Source organism: Mizuhopecten yessoensis, unplaced genomic scaffold, assembly GCF_002113885.1.
Source record: "Mizuhopecten yessoensis strain PY_sf001 unplaced genomic scaffold, ASM211388v2 scaffold11031, whole genome shotgun sequence".
In the NCBI taxonomy this organism is placed as follows: Eukaryota; Metazoa; Mollusca; class Bivalvia; order Pectinida; family Pectinidae; genus Mizuhopecten; species Mizuhopecten yessoensis.
In genome coordinates, this window is record NW_018408844.1 from 280,697 (window position 1) to 305,431 (window position 24,735).

The window sequence follows — 24,735 nt, forward strand, 5'->3', positions numbered from 1 at the left end:
TGTCCTTATATCTGATTCATTTGTCTCGGTACAGGTATGTTTGAAAGTTAACATAATGACAAGGAATTGCCCGGTTTTATCTGCTTAAATGGTCTCTGTCTCGCTAAGTTCTCACAGTTTGAATTGTGCTGCTATCCGTAACCATCTTTAATATTCATCACAATTCTTGGGTGTGTCAGTTTAAATAAGAATTACCTCCCCTACCGTTACATAATGGTTTGTTTCATCCTAATTGAGCATTACTAAACATTGGATTATCTCCCCTTCTATCATTCAAAAACTTATGGAAATTTTTGAACTTTGATTTATCTTTTGATGGATTTTAGTAACTGTCTTCAGATGTCAATTAAAAACTTCAAAATGTGCCAGGATAACGCATTTATGTATTGTCTTTAAAGCAAAAACAAAACATGGTGGTGTGTCACCTCTTAAGAAGTTTCAGAGTGGTTCCCCCTTACCAGTCACTGATCTAACTTGAATTAATTTGTCTAATTCATATAAATATGCATGTGTTTGAAAAAGTTCTAATCACTGTTAGTATCACTATGCTAAATGATGACATATACATCACCCTGTACATTTTGCCATGGTAATTAGCTGCTGGCAGTGTAATTCTGCTTAGAGCAGTTATTTGTGATATACCAGTCTCATTATCATGCTTATTCCATGCAACGCGAGAAGCAAGTTAATAAGATTAATAATTAGTTAAGCCGAAAAAATAAGAACAAAAACAAAAAGAATAAAGAGCAATATTTGATTCTTGAAAAACTGATTCATTTTACTGAACAGAAATCATCAAAAAATATATTAATTTAAGGGAAAAAAGATTAACTGTCACACTTGACGACTTTTGAAATAAAAATGAAATTATACGTATATAGCTGACTCCTCCACAGAGTTAGTTTAAATGTATATAGCTGACCCCTCCACAGAGTTAGTTTATATGTATATAGCTGACCCCTCCACAGAGTTAGTTTATACGTATATAGCTGACCCCTCCACAGAGTTAGTTTATACGTATATAGCTGACCCCTCCACAGAGTTAGTTTATACGTATATAGCTGACCCCTCCACAGAGTTAGTTTATACGTATATAGCTGACCCCTCCACAGAGTTAGTTTATACGTATATAGCTGACCCCTCCACAGAGTTAGTTTATACGTATATAGCTGACCCCTCCACAGAGTTAGTTTATACGTATATAGCTGACCCCTCCACAGAGTTAGTTTATACGTATATAGCTGACCCCTCCACAGAGTTAGTTTATACGTATATAGCTGACCCCTCCACAGAGTTAGTTTATACGTATATAGCTGACCCCTCCACAGAGTTAGTTTATACGTATATAGCTGACCCCTCCACAGAGTTAGTTTATACGTATATAGCTGACCCCTCCACAGAGTTAGTTTATACGTATATAGCTGACCCCTCCACAGAGTTAGTTTATACGTATATAGCTGACCCCTCCACAGAGTTAGTTTATACGTATATAGCTGACCCCTCCACAGAGTTAGTTTATACGTATATAGCTGACCCCTCCACAGAGTTAGTTTATACGTATATAGCTGACCCCTCCACAGAGTTAGTTTATACGTATATAGCTGACCCCTCCACAGAGTTAGTTTATACGTATATAGCTGACCCCTCCACAGAGTTAGTTTATACGTATATAGCTGACCCCTCCACAGAGTTAGTTTATACGTATATAGCTGACCCCTCCACAGAGTTAGTTTATACGTATATAGCTGACCCCTCCACAGAGTTAGTTTATACGTATATAGCTGACCCCTCCACAGAGTTAGTTTATACGTATATAGCTGACCCCTCCACAGAGTTAGTTTATACGTATATAGCTGACCCCTCCACAGAGTTAGTTTATACGTATATAGCTGACCCCTCCACAGAGTTAGTTTATACGTATATAGCTGACCCCTCCACAGAGTTAGTTTATACGTATATAGCTGACCCCTCCACAGAGTTAGTTTATACGTATATAGCTGACCCCTCCACAGAGTTAGTTTATACGTATATAGCTGACCCCTCCACAGAGTTAGTTTATACGTATATAGCTGACCCCTCCACAGAGTTAGTTTATACGTATATAGCTGACCCCTCCACAGAGTTAGTTTATACGTATATAGCTGACCCCTCCACAGAGTTAGTTTATACGTATATAGCTGACCCCTCCACAGAGTTAGTTTATACGTATATAGCTGACCCCTCCACAGAGTTAGTTTATACGTATATAGCTGACCCCTCCACAGAGTTAGTTTATACGTATATAGCTGACCCCTCCACAGAGTTAGTTTATACGTATATAGCTGACCCCTCCACAGAGTTAGTTTATACGTATATAGCTGACCCCTCCACAGAGTTAGTTTATACGTATATAGCTGACCCCTCCACAGAGTTAGTTTATACGTATATAGCTGACCCCTCCACAGAGTTAGTTTATACGTATATAGCTGACCCCTCCACAGAGTTAGTTTATACGTATATAGCTGACCCCTCCACAGAGTTAGTTTATACGTATATAGCTGACCCCTCCACAGAGTTAGTTTATACGTATATAGCTGACCCCTCCACAGAGTTAGTTTATACGTATATAGCTGACCCCTCCACAGAGTTAGTTTATACGTATATAGCTGACCCCTCCACAGAGTTAGTTTATACGTATATAGCTGACCCCTCCACAGAGTTAGTTTATACGTATATAGCTGACCCCTCCACAGAGTTAGTTTATACGTATATAGCTGACCCCTCCACAGAGTTAGTTTATACGTATATAGCTGACCCCTCCACAGAGTTAGTTTATACGTATATAGCTGACCCCTCCACAGAGTTAGTTTATACGTATATAGCTGACCCCTCCACAGAGTTAGTTTATACGTATATAGCTGACCCCTCCACAGAGTTAGTTTATACGTATATAGCTGACCCCTCCACAGAGTTAGTTTATACGTATATAGCTGACCCCTCCACAGAGTTAGTTTATACGTATATAGCTGACCCCTCCACAGAGTTAGTTTATACGTATATAGCTGACCCCTCCACAGAGTTAGTTTATACGTATATAGCTGACCCCTCCACAGAGTTAGTTTATACGTATATAGCTGACCCCTCCACAGAGTTAGTTTATACGTATATAGCTGACCCCTCCACAGAGTTAGTTTATACGTATATAGCTGACCCCTCCACAGAGTTAGTTTATACGTATATAGCTGACCCCTCCACAGAGTTAGTTTATACGTATATAGCTGACCCCTCCACAGAGTTAGTTTATACGTATATAGCTGACCCCTCCACAGAGTTAGTTTATACGTATATAGCTGACCCCTCCACAGAGTTAGTTTATACGTATATAGCTGACCCCTCCACAGAGTTAGTTTATACGTATATAGCTGACCCCTCCACAGAGTTAGTTTATACGTATATAGCTGACCCCTCCACAGAGTTAGTTTATACGTATATAGCTGACCCCTCCACAGAGTTAGTTTATACGTATATAGCTGACCCCTCCACAGAGTTAGTTTATACGTATATAGCTGACCCCTCCACAGAGTTAGTTTATACGTATATAGCTGACCCCTCCACAGAGTTAGTTTATACGTATATAGCTGACCCCTCCACAGAGTTAGTTTATACGTATATAGCTGACCCCTCCACAGAGTTAGTTTATACGTATATAGCTGACCCCTCCACAGAGTTAGTTTATACGTATATAGCTGACCCCTCCACAGAGTTAGTTTATACGTATATAGCTGACCCCTCCACAGAGTTAGTTTATACGTATATAGCTGACCCCTCCACAGAGTTAGTTTATACGTATATAGCTGACCCCTCCACAGAGTTAGTTTATATGTATATAGCTGACCCCTCCACAGAGTTAGTTTATATGTATATAGCTGACCCCTCCACAGAGTTAGTTTATACGTATATAGCTGACCCCTCCACAGAGTTAGTTTATATTTACACCATCATATGGTTATACATAAAATTCTGATTAGATTTTGGTTGTCATATAGTTAGGGTCAAAGGTCTCACTGGACAATCTTTTCATATCCTGATTGGGAGTTGGCTTCTATTTCAATAATTATTGTAATATCTAAATATTTATATTTAAAATTGTTTACCAATGTTATACATGTATACTGTATTAAGTAAATTTCTATTGATGTATGGTTCTTTTATATAACAATATTATATATATATACCACTGAACCGGCATGTGTTCCTTCAGAAAACTGTTTCCATGGTGACAGGTCTATACATCAGTGTTGGTATTCAGATATCCAGACTATAAATAGATTATTACAAACAAGTAAACAAACACGCTACAACAACAATAAATATTATTACGATTCTTAATCCGAACACCGGTTATCTTACTTAAAGGATGTCGCATACTTGCAAAGTTTTTGAAATTTTCGTGGTGGAGATTACCCCTGCTCAGAATTAAAATCCTAAATAAGCTGTGTTTATATACACGGGAAACAGTAACACTTTAAAATGACCTCTTTGGAGCTGTTCTTTTCGATGAAACCAACAGATCTCAGAAAATAGGAATAGTTTAGTAAATTCACACTTGGAAAAAGCTCAATTAACGGGTCCAAAATCAGGAGTCTCCCCCCTAACTAGGGAGAGTTGGCTACTAGGTTGTTGGTGATAGAACACCTTAGCTAGTTTTGATTAGGTCACCTGAGACAAAGTCTCAAGTGACCTATTGCGATCGCCTTTTGTCCGTCGTCGTCCGTCGTGTGTCTGTAAACAATTTACATTTTCGACTTCTTCTCCAAAACCCTTGAATCAATTTCAAAGAAATTTTGCAGGGACCTTCCATGGACAAAGGTCAACAAAAAAAGTGGCCGGTTTAGTCCAAAGCCCCAGGGGTCTGAGGGGCAGGGCCAAAAAGGGTCAAATTGACTAAAATTTCAAAAATCTTCTTCTCAAGACCCAGATATGGTAGAATCAAATACTCTTCATATATGGAAGGGTCTTAAGGTGTTTTACCGAAATTGTGAATTTCTTGACCCTGGGGTCTCACGTTTCCCCCTGGGGAGGGGGTAAACTTTACTATAGTTTATATAGGGAAATCACATTTTGGACCAACATTTGTTTAATTTCCATTGGAAGTAATTCAATTTGGGTTAGCATTATCAGTATTAGGTNGGGCTGATGGGTGGGGCAAAAAAGGGTTGAATTGACTGAAATTTCAAAAATCTTCTTCTCAAGACCCAGATATGGTAGAATCAAATGCTCTTCATAGATGGAAGGGTCTTATGACCCTAGGGTTTCACGTTTACCCCCTGGGGAAGGAGCTGGGAGGGAGGGGCCAAAAATTTATTATGGTTTATAATGGCAAATGATACTTTGAATATTACATGTTAATGACTTGATTGGAATTATAACCTTGAGTTGACAGTTTGATACTTTGAAAATTTTGAGCCAGCCCTCCCCTCAAGGGCTGTAGGGTGGGGCTCAAAGGAGTCAGTGTGCTAAAATTTCTTCATTTTCCTTGTTTAGAATCAATAGTGCTACTTTCAAATACTTTTTAGTCTGAAATCTGTATGCTAGATATTGAATAAGGTGGTTTTATTGTTTTTTGTCACTTTGAATAATATTTCTGTTCATGTTAAAAACAAAATCAACTCTCTGTATAAATACATCAGGTGACTGTTAAGGCCCATGGGCCTCTTGTCATCATAATATTATGATGTTGATGTAAGCTCACTGAGCAGAAAATGGTGTTGGTTTGAAGGGATTTTTTTATCACAATAAGTTATTCCATTGTCCTCTCATTAGAATGAAGAAAAAGCTCCTTTAATCTTAAGAAGATTTTCCATTGTGATATTAAAATGTTTCAAAGGTTTTATAAAGTTTTACTTCTTAGGTTTTATTAAACAATATTAAGAGGATTTATTTGTTGCCAGAAAGACACAAAATTATTCATTTATTATCAAAGGGAGACAATATGTAGTTCTTTCTAAACTCAGTAAAAAAGCTAGTAGATGGGTGAACGAGCCTTAAAGTTTGTCGTTTATAATTGTATTATTTATCAGTTTATTTTGTGTATTGCTTTTTGATTTTTGTCAATCTTCTGTAGCGAGAACAGAATTTGACATACATTAAGTAGTTAAAAGATATTGCAGTGTAATGAGAATATATATCTGTTTAGAGTTTGTCAAGAGGATTATTTTTCAACCATTTTTCATAAAATTATTGGTAATTTTGATTGTATGTAGTTAGGTGCATGAAGGAGGTAAATTATAATTTCATCTTTAATACCTGTGATTGATAATGAAGCTGTTGATATGATTTTGCCAGTTTAACATAACATTTGCATGGATCATTCATACATCTCTGTTTATAAAGGATTCAGACATTGTCTCTCCCTTTATATGACCCGTTTGTCTTTAATTGGCTGCAGTTATCTCCCTTTTTTATGATCTGTCGTTTGACTTTGTGCTTGCAAATCTTTACGAAATATTTTCTAAATCTTGTATAAACTTACTATGTCCTGATAATTATTACAAACTTATCAGGATAATCTTCTCATTATTTTTGGACAAATTTCTAAAACTAGATCATTTCATCTTATCATTGTGTGATATGTTTGAAGACTCACTATAACACTCACTGCCTATTGTGCTTGGGTGTTTTGTTATTTTGACAATTGATAACATTGATAATATATTTGTTAAAACAAGGTTTTAATAAATGAATAATAGACAAACTGTATTATCTGAGATACAATAACTTTATTTATTATTTTACAAATTTGTTTGAAACATAACTCCTATTTAAATCCCTTGTTGACATTTATATTTGTTTGATAAAAAAAATATAAAGAAAAATAACAAGATATATCACATTGTGATTTTTTTTACAAATTTACAATTGGATGTTAAACATGAATTGTTTCCATGGAAACAGGAAGGAAAAGATCATGGGAAAGACAAAAAGGTGAAGGAGTGGAGACAAAGTGGGAAAGTAAGTCTAACAGGCATGAGTTGTCTCCCTTACCAACACTTACTGTGATATAGTTACCTCATTTTGATTTTGATGTTTGTTGCTTTGGTGTAAATGTGTATGATTTTCATGATTCAATCTGTAAATAATAATTTCCAGTTCATTTGTACAACCAACATTTCATAGCAGTACAATTTCTTGTTTCTGTTCAGAATTAGATAATGCACATTTGAGTAACCAATTTTTAAATTTTCAGACAAATTTTGAAATTGCAATGCTCATTAAATATGGACACAAAAAAAATCAGAGAAAATATTTGTGATTTAAATAATAAATTACTAATTCACCAAAATGTTAAAGGACTATGTATGGTTTTGGCTATTTTTGCCCTGAAATCCATCAAAATTCAAAAGTTTTAATTGAATTTAATTCAGCTTGAATATTTCCCTCGTTATGAAAATATTTTGTTTGTGCTTTTAATTATTTCATGGTAACCAGTTGAAATATGCATAAATTAGTAAAATTTTATTGTCAATGTTGTTATGGTTACTCATGTTTTTAATGGAGATTTTCAAAATGACCAAATGTTTTAAAAACGTAGTAATGAATGAATATTTCATTGTAAGTATTTATTTTAGTGATCATTTTTAATTTCTGTTTATGTAGTTTTAGTTTGTAATTTTCAGTTTCTTTATAACTAGGATATACCATTTCTGTAATGTATAGTCACTGTGATAGCCTATTCAATGTGGCCTTCACTTATCTTTATACATGTGTACTTGCATGTTTGTAATGGCCTGATGTCATGTTATTACCGTAGTTTAGTCTACAATAAGCCCAGGGAGGGAACACAGTCTGTGACTTCAAGTAAGGGAGGGGCTCATTTCAGGAAAATGAACATTTCTTGACATTTCTACTTAACTACAACATATATGGGTGGGCTTATTACCAGGCATGGGCTTATTGCTTGATAAGTATAGTATATATTTTTTACTGATATATGTGTTGTTTTGTATTTAGTCTATCTGTTACTACATTTTTTAGTAAATAATTAATTGAATTTTTGTTTGTTTTTATTTGCAAAAAACTGTTGAAGTTTTAGATTTTACTCCATTTTAAATTTATTCCATTTCAGATTTCAAAACACAGATGTATCAGACAAAATCAATTTGTTTTAAAATTAAAATAACATTCTGTGCACCGGGTAGAGATAGAGTATGTTATTACATTTAACATGAAAATAAAACCACACAACATAAACATTTGAAAGAAAATGAAAATGGCTACAATAATATTTTAGCATTTTTGTCCTGCTGGCATACCTCAAGTTCATTTATTTCCTTTTGGTGAATATTTAATGGATTATATTTTGTGCCTGCACCTCGTTGTTGACAGAGTGACACACCGAGGATGACCATGGTAAACAGCTATACACACATTTTAAACTTCAGGTCACTTCTTATTGGGTCTGGCACAGATGGCTCTGACTGGAATCTTTGAATTCATCATTTCATATCTTTTCCAAAAGAGATGGATAAATTGGAAAAATCCAGTTGTTAAATAGATTTATATGTTTGTTGGGTCTGGATTTCGTGCTGATTTTTAGCTCACCTGGCCCAAAGGGCCAAGTGAGCTTATGGCATGGTGCCGCATCCGGCGTCCGTCTGTCCGTCGTCAACATTTTACTTTAAACAACTTCTTCTCAGTAACCAATAGGCCTAGGGTGATGATATTTGGCTAGACGCATGCTGGGATGAAGGGCTAGCAAGTTTGTTCAAATAAATGACCTTGACTTATATTCAAGGTCACATGGGTCAGATATGTTTAAAACCTTTCAACAACTTCTTCTGAATAACCGATAAGCCTAGGGTGATGATATTTGGCCAGAAGCATGCTGGGATGAAAGGCTACCAAGTTTGTCTAAATAAATGACCTTCATCCATTTTCAAGGTCACAGGGGTCAAATATGTTAAAATTCTTTATACAACTTCTTCTGAATAACCAAGAGGCATAGGGTGATGATATTTGGCTAGACGCATGCTGGGATGAAGGGCTACCAAGTTTGTTCAAATAAATGACCTTGATTTATATTCTAGGTCACAGGGGTCAAATATGTTTAAAACCTTTAAACAACTTCTTCTGAATAACCGATAAGCCTAGGGTGATGATATTTGGCCAGTATCGTGCTGGGATGAAGGGCTACCAAGTTCGTTCAAATGAATGACCTTGACCAATATTCAAGGTCACAGGTGTCAAATGTCTTAAAATCTTCAAACAACTTCTTTTCAATGACCAAAAGACCCAGGGTACTGATATTTGGCCTGTAGCAATCAGGGCTACCAAATTTGTTCAAATGAATGACCTTGACCCACTTTCAACCTAATGTCATTGTTTGACATTCAGGGTCACACTGATATTCTGCCTGTATAGCTGTATTTTAGTCCACTTTTAAGATTACGAGTGTGAGATTAATACCAGGTGAGCGATGCAGGCCCATTGGGCCTCTTGTATGAGTGTGATATGTGTCAAAATGGAAATGTTAATATATAATGGACATTGGTGTAACTTTATTAAATTTCATTTTGAGGGTTTGTAGTTTTATTATATCATTTGACTTGTTAAAGTGACATTTTTATATGATAAATATTTCCATTTGGTTTCCTTGGAAAAAATGGTGAAACTTGTTATCATTAATCAAAATATCTGGATAAAAATAGTCTTCTGTTAAGTTTTAAACTTGCACATAATTGGATCAGGTATCCAGGACCTGTATGCTTTACTATAACGGTGTATAACAGTAAACAAGTTTTATCACATATATGAAATATATTATAAGTTATATTACCTGTATAGGTTATTACAAACACAACAAATAGGTTTCATTATAATGATGATGTATTTGTAATAACCTAATACAGGTAATATAATCCAAGTTCCTTATAAACTATCTTTGTGTATCAATGATTAGAGAAGAACATGTCAAATGTTTAAAAGTTATTTGTTTTTTTGGTGGTTTTTTTATGTGGTTGTGGAGATTTTGGTTTAAAAAAATGTATTTTTATATTATGACTGAATTAAATTGTAATTCATGAACAAATGTAATTGATTCTGTTTATATATAATAACCTTTTTTAGGTCACCTGAGCTTTGCTCAAGTGACCTATTCCAATCGCTTTTCGTCCGTCGTCGTCCGTCGTCCGTCGTCCGTCGTGCGTCGTGCGTAAACTTTTACATTTTCAACTTCTTCTCAAGAACCAGTGGATGGATTTTTTTCAAACTTGGTCAGAATCATCCTTGGTAGATGAGGCTTCAAAATTGTAAAATTGGGATTCCTACCCCCACCCCTGGGGCCAGGGCGGGGCCCCAAAGGGAAAATTATCCAATATTTCAAAAATCTTCTTCTCCAGACTCAGAGGTACTACAGTGATTTTCTCTACGTGGAAAGAAAGATCATCAGGGGCTTTACTTAAATTGTAAATTTCAGGACCCCCGAGCTATCCGTTCTCCCTTGGGGAGGGGGTAAAGTTTACTATAGTTTATATAGGGAAATAACACTTTTGGGTATATTTTGACAACTTTCTGTAGGAAATTATTTTTACTTGGTGAGAATTATCCTTGGAGGTAGATGGTTTCAAATTGTAAAATTGAGATTCCTACCCCGACCCCTGGGGCCAGGGCGGGGCCCCAAAGGGAAAATTAATCAATATTTCAAAAATCTTCTTCTCCAGACTCAGAGGTACTACAGTGATTTTCTCTACGTGGAAAGAAAGATCATCAGGGGCTTTACTTAAATTGTAAATTTCAGGACCCCCGAGCTATCCGTTCTCCCTTGGGGAGGGGGTAAAGTTTACTATAGTTTATATAGGGAAATAACACTTTTGGGTATATTTTGACAACTTTCTGTAGGAAATTATTTTTACTTGGTGAGAATTATCCTTGGAGGTAGATGGTTTCAAATTGTAAAATTGAGATTCCTACCCCGACCCCTGGGGCCAGGGCGGGGCCCCAAAGGGAAAATTAATCAATATTTCAAAAATCTTCTTCTCCAGACTCAGAGGTACTACAGTGATTTTCTCTACGTGGAAAGAAAGATCATCAGGGGCTTTACTTAAATTGTAAATTTCAGGACCCCCGAGCTATCCGTTCTCCCTTGGGGAGGGGGTAAAGTTTACTATAGTTTATATAGGGAAATAACACTTTTGGGTATATTTTGACAACTTTCTGTAGGAAATTATTTTTACTTGGTGAGAATTATCCTTGGAGGTAGATGGTTTCAAATTGTAAAATTGAGATTCCTACCCCGACCCCTGGGGCCAGGGCGGGGCCCCAAAGGGAAAATTAATCAATATTTCAAAAATCTTCTTCTCCAGACTCAGAGGTACTACAGTGATTTTCTCTACGTGGAAAGAAAGATCATCAGGGGCTTTACTTAAATTGTAAATTTCAGGACCCCCGAGCTATCCGTTCTCCCTTGGGGAGGGGGTAAAGTTTACTATAGTTTATATAGGGAAATAACACTTTTGGGTATATTTTGACAACTTTCTGTAGGAAATTATTTTTACTTGGTGAGAATTATCCTTGGAGGTAGATGGTTTCAAATTGTAAAATTGAGATTCCTACCCCGACCCCTGGGGCCAGGGCGGGGCCCCAAAGGGAAAATTAATCAATATTTCAAAAATCTTCTTCTCCAGACTCAGAGGTACTACAGTGATTTTCTTTACGTGGAAAGAAAGATCATCAGGGGCTTTATTTAAATTGAAAATATCAGGACCCCGAGCTATCCGTTCTCCCTTGGGGAGGGGTTAACGTTTAATATAGTTTATATAGGGAAATAACACTTTTCGGTATATATTTTATATATTTTCAGCAGAAAATTGCTCAAACTTAGTCAGAATCATCTTGGGTAAATGAGAGTTTTACTTTGTAAAATTAGGATTCCTGCCCCATCCCCAGGGGCTAGAGGGGGGCCCCAAAGGGAACATTTACCAATATTTTCAAATTCTTATCCATTGATGACATGACAAGTATTGTATTTCACTTAGTTTACATGCTGATTTCCACATCACATCTAAACAATAAAATAAAGCTACCAGTATCTATGATATAACTCAGGTGACCGCTAAGGCCCTTGGGCCTCTTGTTTAAAAAAGTCTCGCCTGTCTCACCTCTATGACATCGTAGGCGAGACAATAGTGTTATACATTAATGTGAATCTATTTATTCCAGATGTGTTTTTTATCTGCATATCCAAAACATTTCTTTGCTGTTGTTTTTTGCAGATTTTCCTGAATTAATTGATAGATGATTTTTCTATACTTAAGAGTTTTCTAAGGAAAAAGTAGCAGTTCAATGTAATTCCTATAGAATATGCTCTAAATAGTTGACGTTTCTATACTGAACACAAAAAGAAACGCACAATTAAATTATGCAATCAATAGCCTATGATATTTTGGGAAATTTGTACAAAATTTTATATCAATATGAAGGGACAAGTCTACTCTTTACAATAGTGTAGAAGAAAAGTCTGTGTGACGTCACTCGTGTCATCAGTAGTTACTCAAAGTGGGATACCCGCGAAAAACAAAATGACACTTCAGTACCAGGTGTGGGCACCTTTTGCACGAATCCCTGCACGGATTCTCCTATGCATTGAATTCATGAGAACATTTATTCGCCTGAAGGGAATGTTTTTCCATTCATGTGTTAATGCTGCGATCAACTGGGCATGGTTAGTTGGGGGGTTTAGACGTTTCCTAATACGCCTGTCCAGCTTATCCCACAGATGCTCAATGGGAGACATGTCGGGGCTATATGGGGGCCATTCCAGAGGCTGAACGTTGTTTGCCGTGAGAAAATCACGACAGACTCTGGCAACATGCGGTCGAGCATTGTCTTGCTGGAAAATTAGGTTATGACGTCTGAGAAGTGGAAGGACATGTGGTTGGAGGATCTGGTCTCTGTATAGAACGGCATTAAGGTTTTGATCCAGGACCACTAAGGGAGATTTTACTCCATGGGAGATGCCTCCCCAAACCATTACAGAAGCCCCACCGAATCTATCGCATTCAACCACGCATGCGTCGGCGAATCGCTCACCGCATCTGCGATATACCCTTTTTCTTCCATCTGAGCGATACAGACAGAATCTAGACTCGTCGGTGAACATCATACGCCTCCATCGACGCATCCCAAACCTATTCGGGCCATGTCTGCGCATCCTGTCAAGACGCACTTGCCGCCTCCGTGGTGTCAGAGGTGGCCCGACATAAGGTCGGCGCGCAATGATTCTCTCGGCACGCAAGCGGTTCCTGGCAGTTTGAGGACTAATGGGTCTGCCATGGGTACCTTAGGTATGCGACGCAGTCTCTACAGCAGTCTTGAATCTGTTGCGCAAGTGCGACAATCGAATCGCCCTGTGTTGTCGTGCGGTCGTTACACGCAGACGACCGCACCTGGGACGATCGGAAACTAACCTAGTAGCATGGAAACGTGTACAGAGACGGTTAATTGTACACGGGCCAACACCAAACTGCCGTGCGACAGCAGTTTGGCTATAACCATCCATCAACATCGCAATTGCTTTACCACGCCGCGTTATTTTGACTAAAAAAGCTCACAAAGTCACACAATTACATTGTCACGCTAAGCTGATTTTAGGGTAGATTGTTGAGAAGGGAGATCGTTCTTGATGTAATACCTGACCAAATATTCCATTATTTCCTTACAGCTAAGGTGTACTGCAGGGGGGGAACTTCGTGCGTTTCTTTTTTTGTTCAGTATATGGTTACAATGTGTTACTTTTGTTACAGGCCTGTAGTTTTTGTTACTATGGTTACATTGTGTTATCATAACATGGTTGTACTTCATGTTGCTATGGTTACAGTGAGTCACTATGGTTACAGACCTATACTTTATGTTACTATGATTAAAATATGTCACTATGGTTACTACCTAAACTTTGTGTTACTATGGCTACAATATGTTTCCTTGATAACATAACTATACTTTGTGTTACTATGGTTACAATGTGTTACTATGATTACAGACCTATATTGTGTGTTACTATGATTACAATGAGTTACTATGGCTACAGACCTATACTTTGTGTTATGATGGTTACAATGAGTTACTATGGCTACAGACCTATACTTTGTGTTACTATGGTAACAGGAAGTTACTATGGTTACAGACCTATACTTTGTGTTACTATGGTTACAGACCTATACCTTGTGTTACTGTGATAACAGTGAGTTACTATGGCCACAGACCTATACTTTGTGTTACTATGATAACAGGAAGTTACTTTGGTTACAGACCTATACTTTGTGTTACTATGGTAACAGGAAGTTACTATGGTTACAGACCTATACTTTGTGTTGCTATGATAACAGTAAGTTACTTTGGTTACAGACCTATACATTGTGTTACTATGGTTACAGACCTATACTTTGTGTTACTATGATAACAGTAAGTTACTTTGGTTACAGACCTATACTTTGTGTTACTATGGTTACAGACCTATACTTTGTGTTACTGTGATAACAGTGAGTTACTATGGCTACAGACCTATACTTTGTGTTACTATGATAACAGTGAGTTACTATGGCTACAGACCTATACTTTGTGTTACTATGGTAACAGTAAGTTACTATGGCTACAGACCTATACTTTGTGTTACTATGATAACAGTGAGTTACTATGGTTACAGACCTATACTTTGTGTTACTATGATAACAGGAAGTTACTATGGCTACAGACCTTTATGTTTGTTTTATTTGGTTACATAGTGTTGTTATGGTCACAGGCCTTTATGATGCATTGCATTGGTAACAGGCCTATTTTAATCTTACAGAAATGTGTTACTATAGTAACATTGTGTTACTTTATTTACAGGCCTGTTTGAAGATAGGTGATACAGAGTGGTCTGACAAATTTTCTCTGGATGTCGTAGGAAGTTCTGGAACTGTCCAATGTAAGACCAAAACGAGAACATTTGAGGTAGGTGTTCATCAGTTACTTTGTCATCTTTGGTAGGAATTGTAGTCTCTGTATGGTTATAAAGCTAAAATTTGTGTCCTGTTGTGAAAAAGATTAAATTAGTTTAAAGAATGACAACTCTGTATAGATCCAGAGTTATCTGCTTTACTCTTGAATTAGGATAATCTCCCTTTTATAATCAGCATGTATATTTGTATAATGGGAGTGGGAAAATGCACTGCCAGACCAGGATTCACTGAACTCCAAACTCTAGACAGACTCTACTTATTGAGCTGTACCTGGTGGCTGATGATCCCCCCAGTCCTGTTCCGCTATGCTCCTCCCTACTTCAAACAAGGGTTGGCAAGCTCGCCAATTTTGTAATTTGTGTATTATTGTGGGTTTAATTTACCTCCCTGTAAGGTGTATTTTTTGTGTATCATTGTAGGTTTAAGTTACCTCCCTTTATGGTGTTTGTTTTGTGTATCATTCTAGGTTTAAGTTACCTCCCTTTATGGTATCATTGTAAGTGTAGGTTACCTCCCTTTATGACATATGTTTTGTGTATCATTGTAGGTTTAAATTACCTCCCTTTTTTGTATCATTGTAGGTTTAAGTTACCTCCCTTTATGGTGTATGTTTTGTGTATCATTGTAGGTTTAAGTTACCTCCCTTTATGGTATCGTTGTAGGTTTAAGTTACCTCCCTTTATGACATATGTTTTTTGTATCATTGTAGGTTTAAGTTACCTCCCTTTATGGTGTATGTTTTGTGTATCATTGTAGGTTTAAGTTACCTCCCTTTTTGGTATCATTGTAGGTTTAAGTTACCTCCCTTTATGGTATCATTTTAGGTTTAAGTTACCTCCCTTTATGGTGTATGTTTTGTGTATCATTGTAGGTTTAAGTTACCTTCCTTTATGGTATCATTGTAGGTTTAAGTTACCTCCCTTTTTGGTATCATTGTAGGTTTAAGTTATCTCTTTTTATGGTATCATTGTAGGTTTAAGTTACCTCCTTTTATGACATATGTTTTGTGTGTTGTTGTAGGTTTAAGTTACCTCCCTTTATGTTGTATGTTTTTGTGTATTTAATGTAGGTTTAAGTTACCTCCCTTTATGGTGTATGTTTTGTATATCATTGTAGGTTTAACTTACCTCCCTTTATGGTGTCATTGTAGGTTTAACTTACCTCCCTTTATGGTATCATTGTAAGTTTAGGTTACCTCCCTTTATGGTGTATGCTTTGTGTATCATTGTAGGTTTAAGTTACCTCCCTTTATGGTGTATGCTTTGTGTATCATTGTAGGTTTAAGTTACCTCCCTTTATTGTGTATGTTTTGTGTATCATTGTAGGTTTAAGTTACCTCCCTTTACGGTATCATTGTAGGGTTAAGTTACCTCCCTTTATGGTGTCATTGTCTGTTTAAGTTACCTCCCTTTATAGTGTATGTTTTGTGCATTATTGTAGGTTGGTGTTAACATTGTCCTGTCACAGAGCGGTCTCACCAAACTCTGTACATTTACTCCGTACTACATGCTACTTAACACTGCCGATCATTCCCTGCTGATAGCTGAGTCTACATCCACACAGACCTGGTACGAGGTCAAAGCTAAAGAGGTAAGCCATCTTACATTTCTTTGCTTGTGAACAAAATACAACTCATGAAAACTGAGAAGGTGCACTTCTTTACATGTGTGCCCTTTGATATAGGGTGGTGCACTTCTCTACATGTGTGCCCTTTGATACAGGGTGGTGCTCTTAGCTATATGGGTGCCCTTTGATACAGGGTGGTACATCTCTCTACATGTATGTCCTTTGATACAGGGTGGTGCACTTCCTATATGTGTGCCCTTTGATACAGGGGGGTACACATCTCTATATGTGTGCCCTTTGATACAGTGTGGTACACTTCTCTATATGTGTGCCCTTTGATACAGGGTGGTGCACCTATCTATATGTGTGTCCTTTGATACAGGGTGGGAAGGTGCACTTCTTTACATGTGTGCCCTTTGATATAGGGTGCTGCACTTCTCTACATGTGTGCCCTTTGATATAGGGGGGTGCACTTCTCTACATGTGTGCCCTTTGATATAGGGTGGTGCACCTCTCTACATGTGTGTCCTTTGATACAGGGTGGTGCACCCCTCTATATGTGTGTCCTTTGATACACGGTGGTGCACCTCTATACATGTGTGTCCTTTGATACAGGGTGGGAAGGTGCACTTCTTTACATGTGTGCCCTTTGATACAGGGTGGTGCCCCTCTCTATATGTGTGTCCTTTGATTCAGGGTGGTGCACCTCTCTATATGTGTGCCCTTTGATACAGGGTGGTACACTTCTCTATATGTGTGCCCTTTGATACAGGGTGGTGCACTTCTCTATATGGGTGCCCTTTGATACAGGGTGGTACACCTCTCTACATGTTTGTCCTTTGATACAGGGTGGTGGACTTATCTATATGTGTGTCCTTTGATACAGGGTGGTGCACCTCTCTACATGGGTGTCCTTTGATACAGGGTGGTGCACCTCTCTACATGTGTGTCCTTTGCTACATGGTGGTGCACTTCTCTACATGTGTGCCCATTGATACAGGGTGGTGCACCTCTCTATATGTGAGTCCTTTGATACAGGGTGGTGCACCTCCTATATGGGTGCCCTTTGATACAGGGTGGTACACCTCTCTACATGTTTGTCCTTTGATACAGGGTGGTGCACTTATCTATATGTGTGTCCTTTGATACAGGGTGGTGCACCTCTCTACATGTGTGTCCTTTGATACAGGGTGGTGCACTTCTCTACATGTGTGCCCTTTGATACAGGGTGGTGCACTTCCTATATGTGTGCCCTTTGATACAGGGTGGTGCACTTCTCTATATGTGTGTCCTTTGATACAGGGTGGTGCACCTCTCTACATGTGTGTCCTTTGATACAGGGTGGTGCACCTCTCTACATGTGTGTCCTTTGATACAGGGTGGTGCACTTCTCTACATGTGTGTCCTTTGATACAGGGTGGTGCACTTCTCTATATGTGTGTCCTTTGATACAGGGTGGTGCACCTCTCTACATGTGTGTCCTTTGATACAGGGTGGTGCACTTCTCTACATGTGTGTCCTTTGATACAGGGTGGTGCACTTCTCTATATGTGTGTCCTTTGATACAGGGTGGTGCACCTCTCTACATGTGTGTCCTTTGATACAGGGTGGTGCACTTCTCTACATGTGTGTCCTTTGATACAGGGTGGTGCACTTCTCTATATGTGTGTCCTTTGATACAGGGTGGTGCACCTCTCTACATGTGTGCCCTTTGATACAGGGTGGTGCACTTCCTATATGTGTGCCCTTTGATACAGGGTGGTACACCTCTCTATATGTGTGTCCTTTGATACAGGGTGGTGCACTTCTCTACATGTGTGTCCTTTGATACAGGGTGGTGCACTTCCTATATGTGTGCCCTTTGATACAGGGTGGTGCACTTCTCTACATGTGTGCCCTTTGATATAGGGTGGTGCACTTCTCTATATGTGTGTCCTTTGATACAGGGTGGTGCACTTCCTATATGTGTGTCCTTTGATATAGGGTGGTGCACTTCTCTACATGTGTGCCCTTTGATACAGGGTGGTGCACTTCTCTATATGTGTGCCCTTTGATACAGGGTGGTGCACCTCTCTACATGTGTGCCCTTTGATACAGGGTCGTGCACTTCTTTAAATTCTAACTGCAGTGAAGGTTAGCAATCAAATATAAATGTGACTTCTATTCTTTAAAATAATTACTTTTTTAGGCAATAAATTAATTCATGAAAGTGTTGTTTTTTAGAGGTCTATTACCATATTTTATAGAAATAATATGTTGTTTTATTTTTTTTCCAGTGTCAGCCATTTTGGCCACAGCTGACTGGGAAAGAAATGAAGATGAGAGCGAAGGTCAAAGGGTCAGAGGTCATGACCTCTGAATTCCTGTTCAACAAAGCCAACAACACTCTGGCCAGACTGGATGACCAGGTGCATTTTGAACATTGTTAGATGTTAAGCTTGTATAGACTGTAATATGTCATCTTTATATTGTAGTCTTTTCTGAATTCTTTAATTCTGTAGAGTGTCATCATAATGTGATTTGTATATTCATTGTAGTTTTAAATGCCTACACACATTAGTCAAAAATTTCAAACTATATGATAAGCCAGTAAATATCCACTAAAAGTCATGTTCTGTTTTTCAAAATAAGATATATTTGACTGTTTTTGATTTTGAAATGATGGTGATGTCCTTCTACAGCACGGTGGTATCAACGTAGATTGTCAGGTGACCGAGTCTGCCATGGTAACCACGTTTAGCTCCTACAAGGACGGCATGGCCTCCGTACAGATTGTCAACCACACGGACGCAGCCTCCGTCACATTCCATCAGAGGTATATATGTACATAGAAGTCTAAAATAGGAAACTTATTTTTAAAAAATAGACCAAAATGTAAGAAAAGCCTCAGCTTGGTTCAAAGTTTACATGAAATTGGCAGATATGACAGTATATCCTTAACCGTTGACCTTTGACAATCAGCCTCAGTAGCTCAGGTGCTTCCTTATGTTTTTAAATACTTAAATTTTGATTATAAGTCTCTAAATTTATTAATGTCTGATGTATTTGTTGATACTGTATTATCGAGTCAATCCCATACTTTGAGTGAATATGACAGTTGAAATCTTTCCTTAATGTGTGTTAAGAGAGAATTCTATGTATTTCTAATGGAGATGAGGGAGCTCATAGACTCTCGCACATCTATGACCAAGTATTAAACTAAGCGGAACTGAATCGATCATACCTGTACAGATATAACAACTATTGTACATAGGCTTACAGCATAGGTGAATCAACATCAATTTTGTGGACAACTCGTACACATTTTACACCTTTGTGTGCATACATATCATTGGTCATTTGTCTGATGGAAAGGACTGAACATACCGTACTAGTCATCAAAACATCACATAGAAACTCTTATTGGTTGTGTAAAAAGATTTTTCATAAGAATTCTATGAGCTTTTGTTGTATTACAGCGGCTCTAAGAACATCCACTTGCTCGGGCCCGGTCACTTCATGATGTACACCTGGGAAAACCTGACCGACAAACGAGAGATTGTCTGGACATGTGGTGATAAAAAGGAGGTGAAAAACACACTTGTTGAGGTAAACATCAGTAAAAGCTCACTTGTTAAGATAGACTTCAGGAAAAGACACTCTTCGATGTTAGCATCAATAAAAACGCACTCGTTGAGGTAAACATCAGTAAAAGCACACTAGTTGAGGTAAACATCAGTAAAACACACTTGATAAGATAAACTTCAGGAAAAGACAGTCTTCGAGGTAAGCATCAGTAAAAACACACTTGTTAAGATAAACTTCAGGAAAAGACAGTCTTCGAGGTTAGCATCAGTAAAACACAATAAAGATAAACTTCAGGAAAAGACAGTCTTCGACGTTAGCATCAGTGAAACACACTTGTTAAGCTAAACTTCAGGTAAAGATACTCTTTGAAGTTAGCATCAGTAAAACACACTTGTTAAGATAAACTTCAGGAAAAGACACTCTTCAAGGCTAGCATCAGTAAAAACACTGTATCTGTATATATCTAGGTAGTAGGGGTATCTGTATATATCTAGGTAGTAGGGGTATCTGTATATATCTAGGTAGTAGGGGTATCTGTATATATCTAGGTAGTAGGGGTATCTGTATATATCTAGGTAGTAGGGGTATCTGTATATATCTAGGTAGTAGGGGTATCTGTATATATCTAGGTAGTAGGGGTATCTGTATATATCTAGGTAGTAGGGGTATCTGTATATATCTAGGTAGTAGGGGTATCTGTATATATCTAGGTAGTAGGGGTATCTGTATATATCTAGGTAGTAGGGGTATCTGTATATATCTAGGTAGTAGGGGTATCTGTATATATCTAGGTAGTAGGGGTATCTGTATATATCTAGGTAGTAGGGGTATCTGTATATATCTAGGTAGTAGGGGTATCTGTATATATCTAGGTAGTAGGGGTATCTGTATATATCTAGGTAGTAGGGGTATCTGTATATATCTAGGTAGTAGGGGTATCTGTATATATCTAGGTAGTAGGGGTATCTGTATATATCTAGGTAGTAGGGGTATCTGTATATATCTAGGTAGTATGGGTATCTGTATATATCTAGGTAGTAGGGGTATCTGTATATATCTAGGTAGTAGGGGTCTCTGTATATACCTAGGTAGTATGGGTATCTGTATATATCTAGGTAGTAGGGGTATCTGTATATATCTTAGTAGTAGGGGTATCTGTATATATCTAGGTAGTAGGAGTATCTGTATATACCTAGGTAGTAGGGGTATCTGTATATATCTAGGTAGTAGGGGTATCTGTATAATGTATAGATCTAGGTAGTAGGATTATCTGTATAGATCTAGGTAGTAGGAGTATCTGTATATATCTAGTTAGTAGGGGTATCTGTATATATCTAGGTAGTAGGGGTATCTGTATATATCTAGGTATTAGGGGTATCTGTATATATCTAGGTAGTAGGGGTATCTGTATAGATCTAGGTAGTAGGGGTATCTGTATATATCTAGGTAGTAGGGATCTGTGTGGTAAATCTTGTTAAAGTAAAAATTATCACCATTGTCTTTTTCTAAGCCATAACTAACAGCTACACAGTGTCCATTGGTCTGTAAAATTATCACATGACTATTGTGTTGCCAAAAAAGAAATGTCAGGTGGTGCAGTGGATAGCACACTTGCCTTTCACGAAGGTGGCCGGGGTTCAATTCCCCGATCGAACGTGAAAAGGTATGGGGTCACCTGCCCGACCACGTAGGTTTTCTCCAGGTTCTCTGGTTTCCTCCCACACAAAGACCCCCTGCGCTCTAAGATCCGGACCAACAAGAGTGATTAATATAAGTTGAATAACTCATAATTGTTGTAAAATAAATAAAGTTTATGATAAAAAAAAATTAAAATTAAATGGGAAGCATACAAATGTAAACTTGTTTATATCATTATATGATGTTTTGACCAGGATGATTACTTCTTTATATCATTATATGATGTTTTGACCAGGATGGTTATGACTATTTTGCCCTGTCCTCTGACAACAATGTCTACTGGGTGTCCTTCCTAGACGGCATGCAGCGAGTCTTATTGTTCACCGAGGACCTCAATCTCGCCACCCTTGCTCAGCAGGTATGTAAATCGTCAACAGGTACGTAACTCGTCAACAGGTACGTAACTCGTCAACAGGTATGTGACTCATCAGCAGGTATGTAACTCATCAACATGTATGTAACTCTTCAACAGGTATGTAACTCTTCAACAGGTATGTAACTCATCAGCAGGTATGTAACTCTTCAACAGGTATGTAACTCATCAACAGGTACGTAACTCGTCAACAGGTATGTAACTCTTCAACAGGTATGTAACTCATCAGCAGGTATGTAACTCTTCAACAGGTATGTAACTCGTCAACAGTTGTGTAACTCGTCAACAGGTATGTAACTTGTCAACAGTTGTGTTACTCGTCAACAATTGTGTAACTCGTCAACAGGTATGTAACTCATAAGCAGGTATGTAACTCGTCAACAGGTATGTAACTCTTCAACAGGTATGTAACTCATCAGCAGGTATGTAACTCTTCAACAGGTATGTAACTCGTCAACAATTGTGTAACTCGTCAACAGGTATGTAACTCGCCAATAGGTATGTAACTCATCAACAGTTGTGTAACTCGTCAATAGGTATGTAGCTCATCAACAGGTGTGTAACTCGACATGAACAAACTCCAAGCAAATGTTATACACACATGCCACCTTTACACACAGCACACATGCCACCTTTACACACAGTAGACATGCCACCTTTACACACAGTAGACATGCCACCTTTACACACAGTAGACATGCCACCTTTACACACAGTAGACATGCCACCTTTACACACAGCACACATGCCACCTTTACACACAGTAGACATGCCACCTTTACACACAGTAGACATGCCACCTTTACACACAGTAGACATGCCACCTTTACACACAGTAGACATGCCACCTTTACACGCAGTAGACATGCCACCTTTACACACAGTAGACATACTACTATATTAAAGTTTGTGGGTTGACAAGGTCAAAGTGAAAGTAGGGGACAGGATTATGTTTTATTGAAACATTTGTTATGTTTTAGTTTTTCGTTAAACAGAAACAATGTAAAAAAAGTCACGGTGAAACAAGGACACATATGTATGTTTTATTAATATATTTTTGTATTATTTATGTTTTAGTTTTGGTTAACAAACAGAAACAATGTAAGAACGGTTGTTATTGCAGTGACGGATTGGAATGCAGTCATTTGCATATAAACTAATTCCTTGACTCTCACAATCTGCTTAAAATCAAATCTTTCTCTTCATTCCTGTACAGACAGCACTTCACATCCTCATCATGGCCCCCTTATATAGATTCATGGCCCTTTTATGTAGAGATTCATGCCCTCCTTATAAAGAGATTCATGGCCCCCTTATATATACATTCTTGGCCCCTTTATGTAGAGATTATTGCCCCCTTATATAGAGATTCATGGCCCCCTATGTGGAGATTCATGGTCCCCTTATATAGAGATTAATGCCCCCCTTATGTAGAGATTCATGGCCCCTTTATGTAGAGATTAATGCCCCCTTATATAGAGATTCATGGCCCCTTTATGTAGAGATTATTGCCCTCTAATATAGAGATTCATGGCCCCCTTATATAGAGATTCATGGCCCCCTTATATGGAGATTCATGGACCCCTTATATAGAGATTAATGCGCCCCCCCCCCCCTTATATAGCGATTCATGGCCCCTTTATGTAGAGATTATTGCCCCCTTATATAGAGAGTCATGGCCCCCTTATATATACATTTCTGGTCCCCTTATATAGAGATTCATGTCCCCCTTATATAGAGATTCATGGCCCCCTTATATAGAGATTCATGGCCCATTATATAGAGATTCATGGCCCATTATATAGAGATTCATGGTTCCCTTATATAGAGAGTTATGGCCCCCTTATATAGAGATTCATGGGCCCCTTATATAGAGCTTCATGGCCCCTTATATAATGCTTCATGTCCCCCCTTGATATAGACATCCATGACCCCTTTATATATAGATTAATGGCCCCCTTATGTAGAGATTCATTGCCCCCTTTCAGGCCATTGTTTAGATAATTCAGATAATAATATAATCAAGGAGACCACAAAATTCTGGGTGATGACTTAATACCTTACACCACCAAACTGTTGTTCAATCAAATATTCACACTTCGCCGGTAAAATTAGAATTTACCCAGTGTTATGTTTGCTTTTCATGTGTAATTACTATTTGTGTGGTATGGTGTGTACTAATACTTGATTTCACAATAAATTTACCTCATCACCAAGTCTGAAATGTCACAATAAATTTCTCTCATCACAAAGTCTCAATAGGGCGAGAGTTACAAGCTGTAGTGAAAGTGATCATGTCTCTGTATACTATGTCTCTGTCTCTGTATACTATGTCTCTGTCTCTGTATACTATGTCTCTGTCTCTCTGTATACTATGTCTCTGTCTCTCTGTATACTATGTCTCTGTCTCTCTGTATACTATGTGTCTGTCTCTGTATACTATGTCTCTGTATACTGTGTCTCTGTCTCTGTATACTATGTCTCTGTCTCTGTATACTATGTCTATGTCTCTCTGTATACTATGTCTCTGTCTCTGTATACTATGTCTCTGTCTCT

The 24,735-nt window shown here is 37.9% G+C and overlaps 1 protein-coding gene across 10 annotated transcripts in view; it reads left to right on the forward strand.

The window, feature by feature from the left end:
• The window catches only part of LOC110464761 (vacuolar protein sorting-associated protein 13A-like), a 188,059-nt gene that overhangs the window by 136,104 nt on the left and 27,220 nt on the right, over positions 1–24,735 (forward strand). For 7 of the 10 annotated variants that reach the window (XM_021520133.1, XM_021520132.1, XM_021520139.1 and 4 more), the window contains 8 exons: positions 6,934–6,990; positions 14,863–14,967; positions 16,416–16,565; positions 18,818–18,949; positions 19,223–19,356; positions 20,000–20,129; positions 22,042–22,164; positions 23,257–23,280. In XM_021520133.1, the coding sequence (XP_021375808.1) occupies positions 6,934–6,990; positions 14,863–14,967; positions 16,416–16,565; positions 18,818–18,949; positions 19,223–19,356; positions 20,000–20,129; positions 22,042–22,164; positions 23,257–23,280 (855 nt within the window). The remainder of the gene's footprint in view (positions 1–6,933; positions 6,991–14,862; positions 14,968–16,415; positions 16,566–18,817; positions 18,950–19,222; positions 19,357–19,999; positions 20,130–22,041; positions 22,165–23,256; positions 23,281–24,735) is intronic. The other 3 variants (XM_021520142.1, XM_021520137.1, XM_021520141.1) reach the window with 2 other exon arrangements.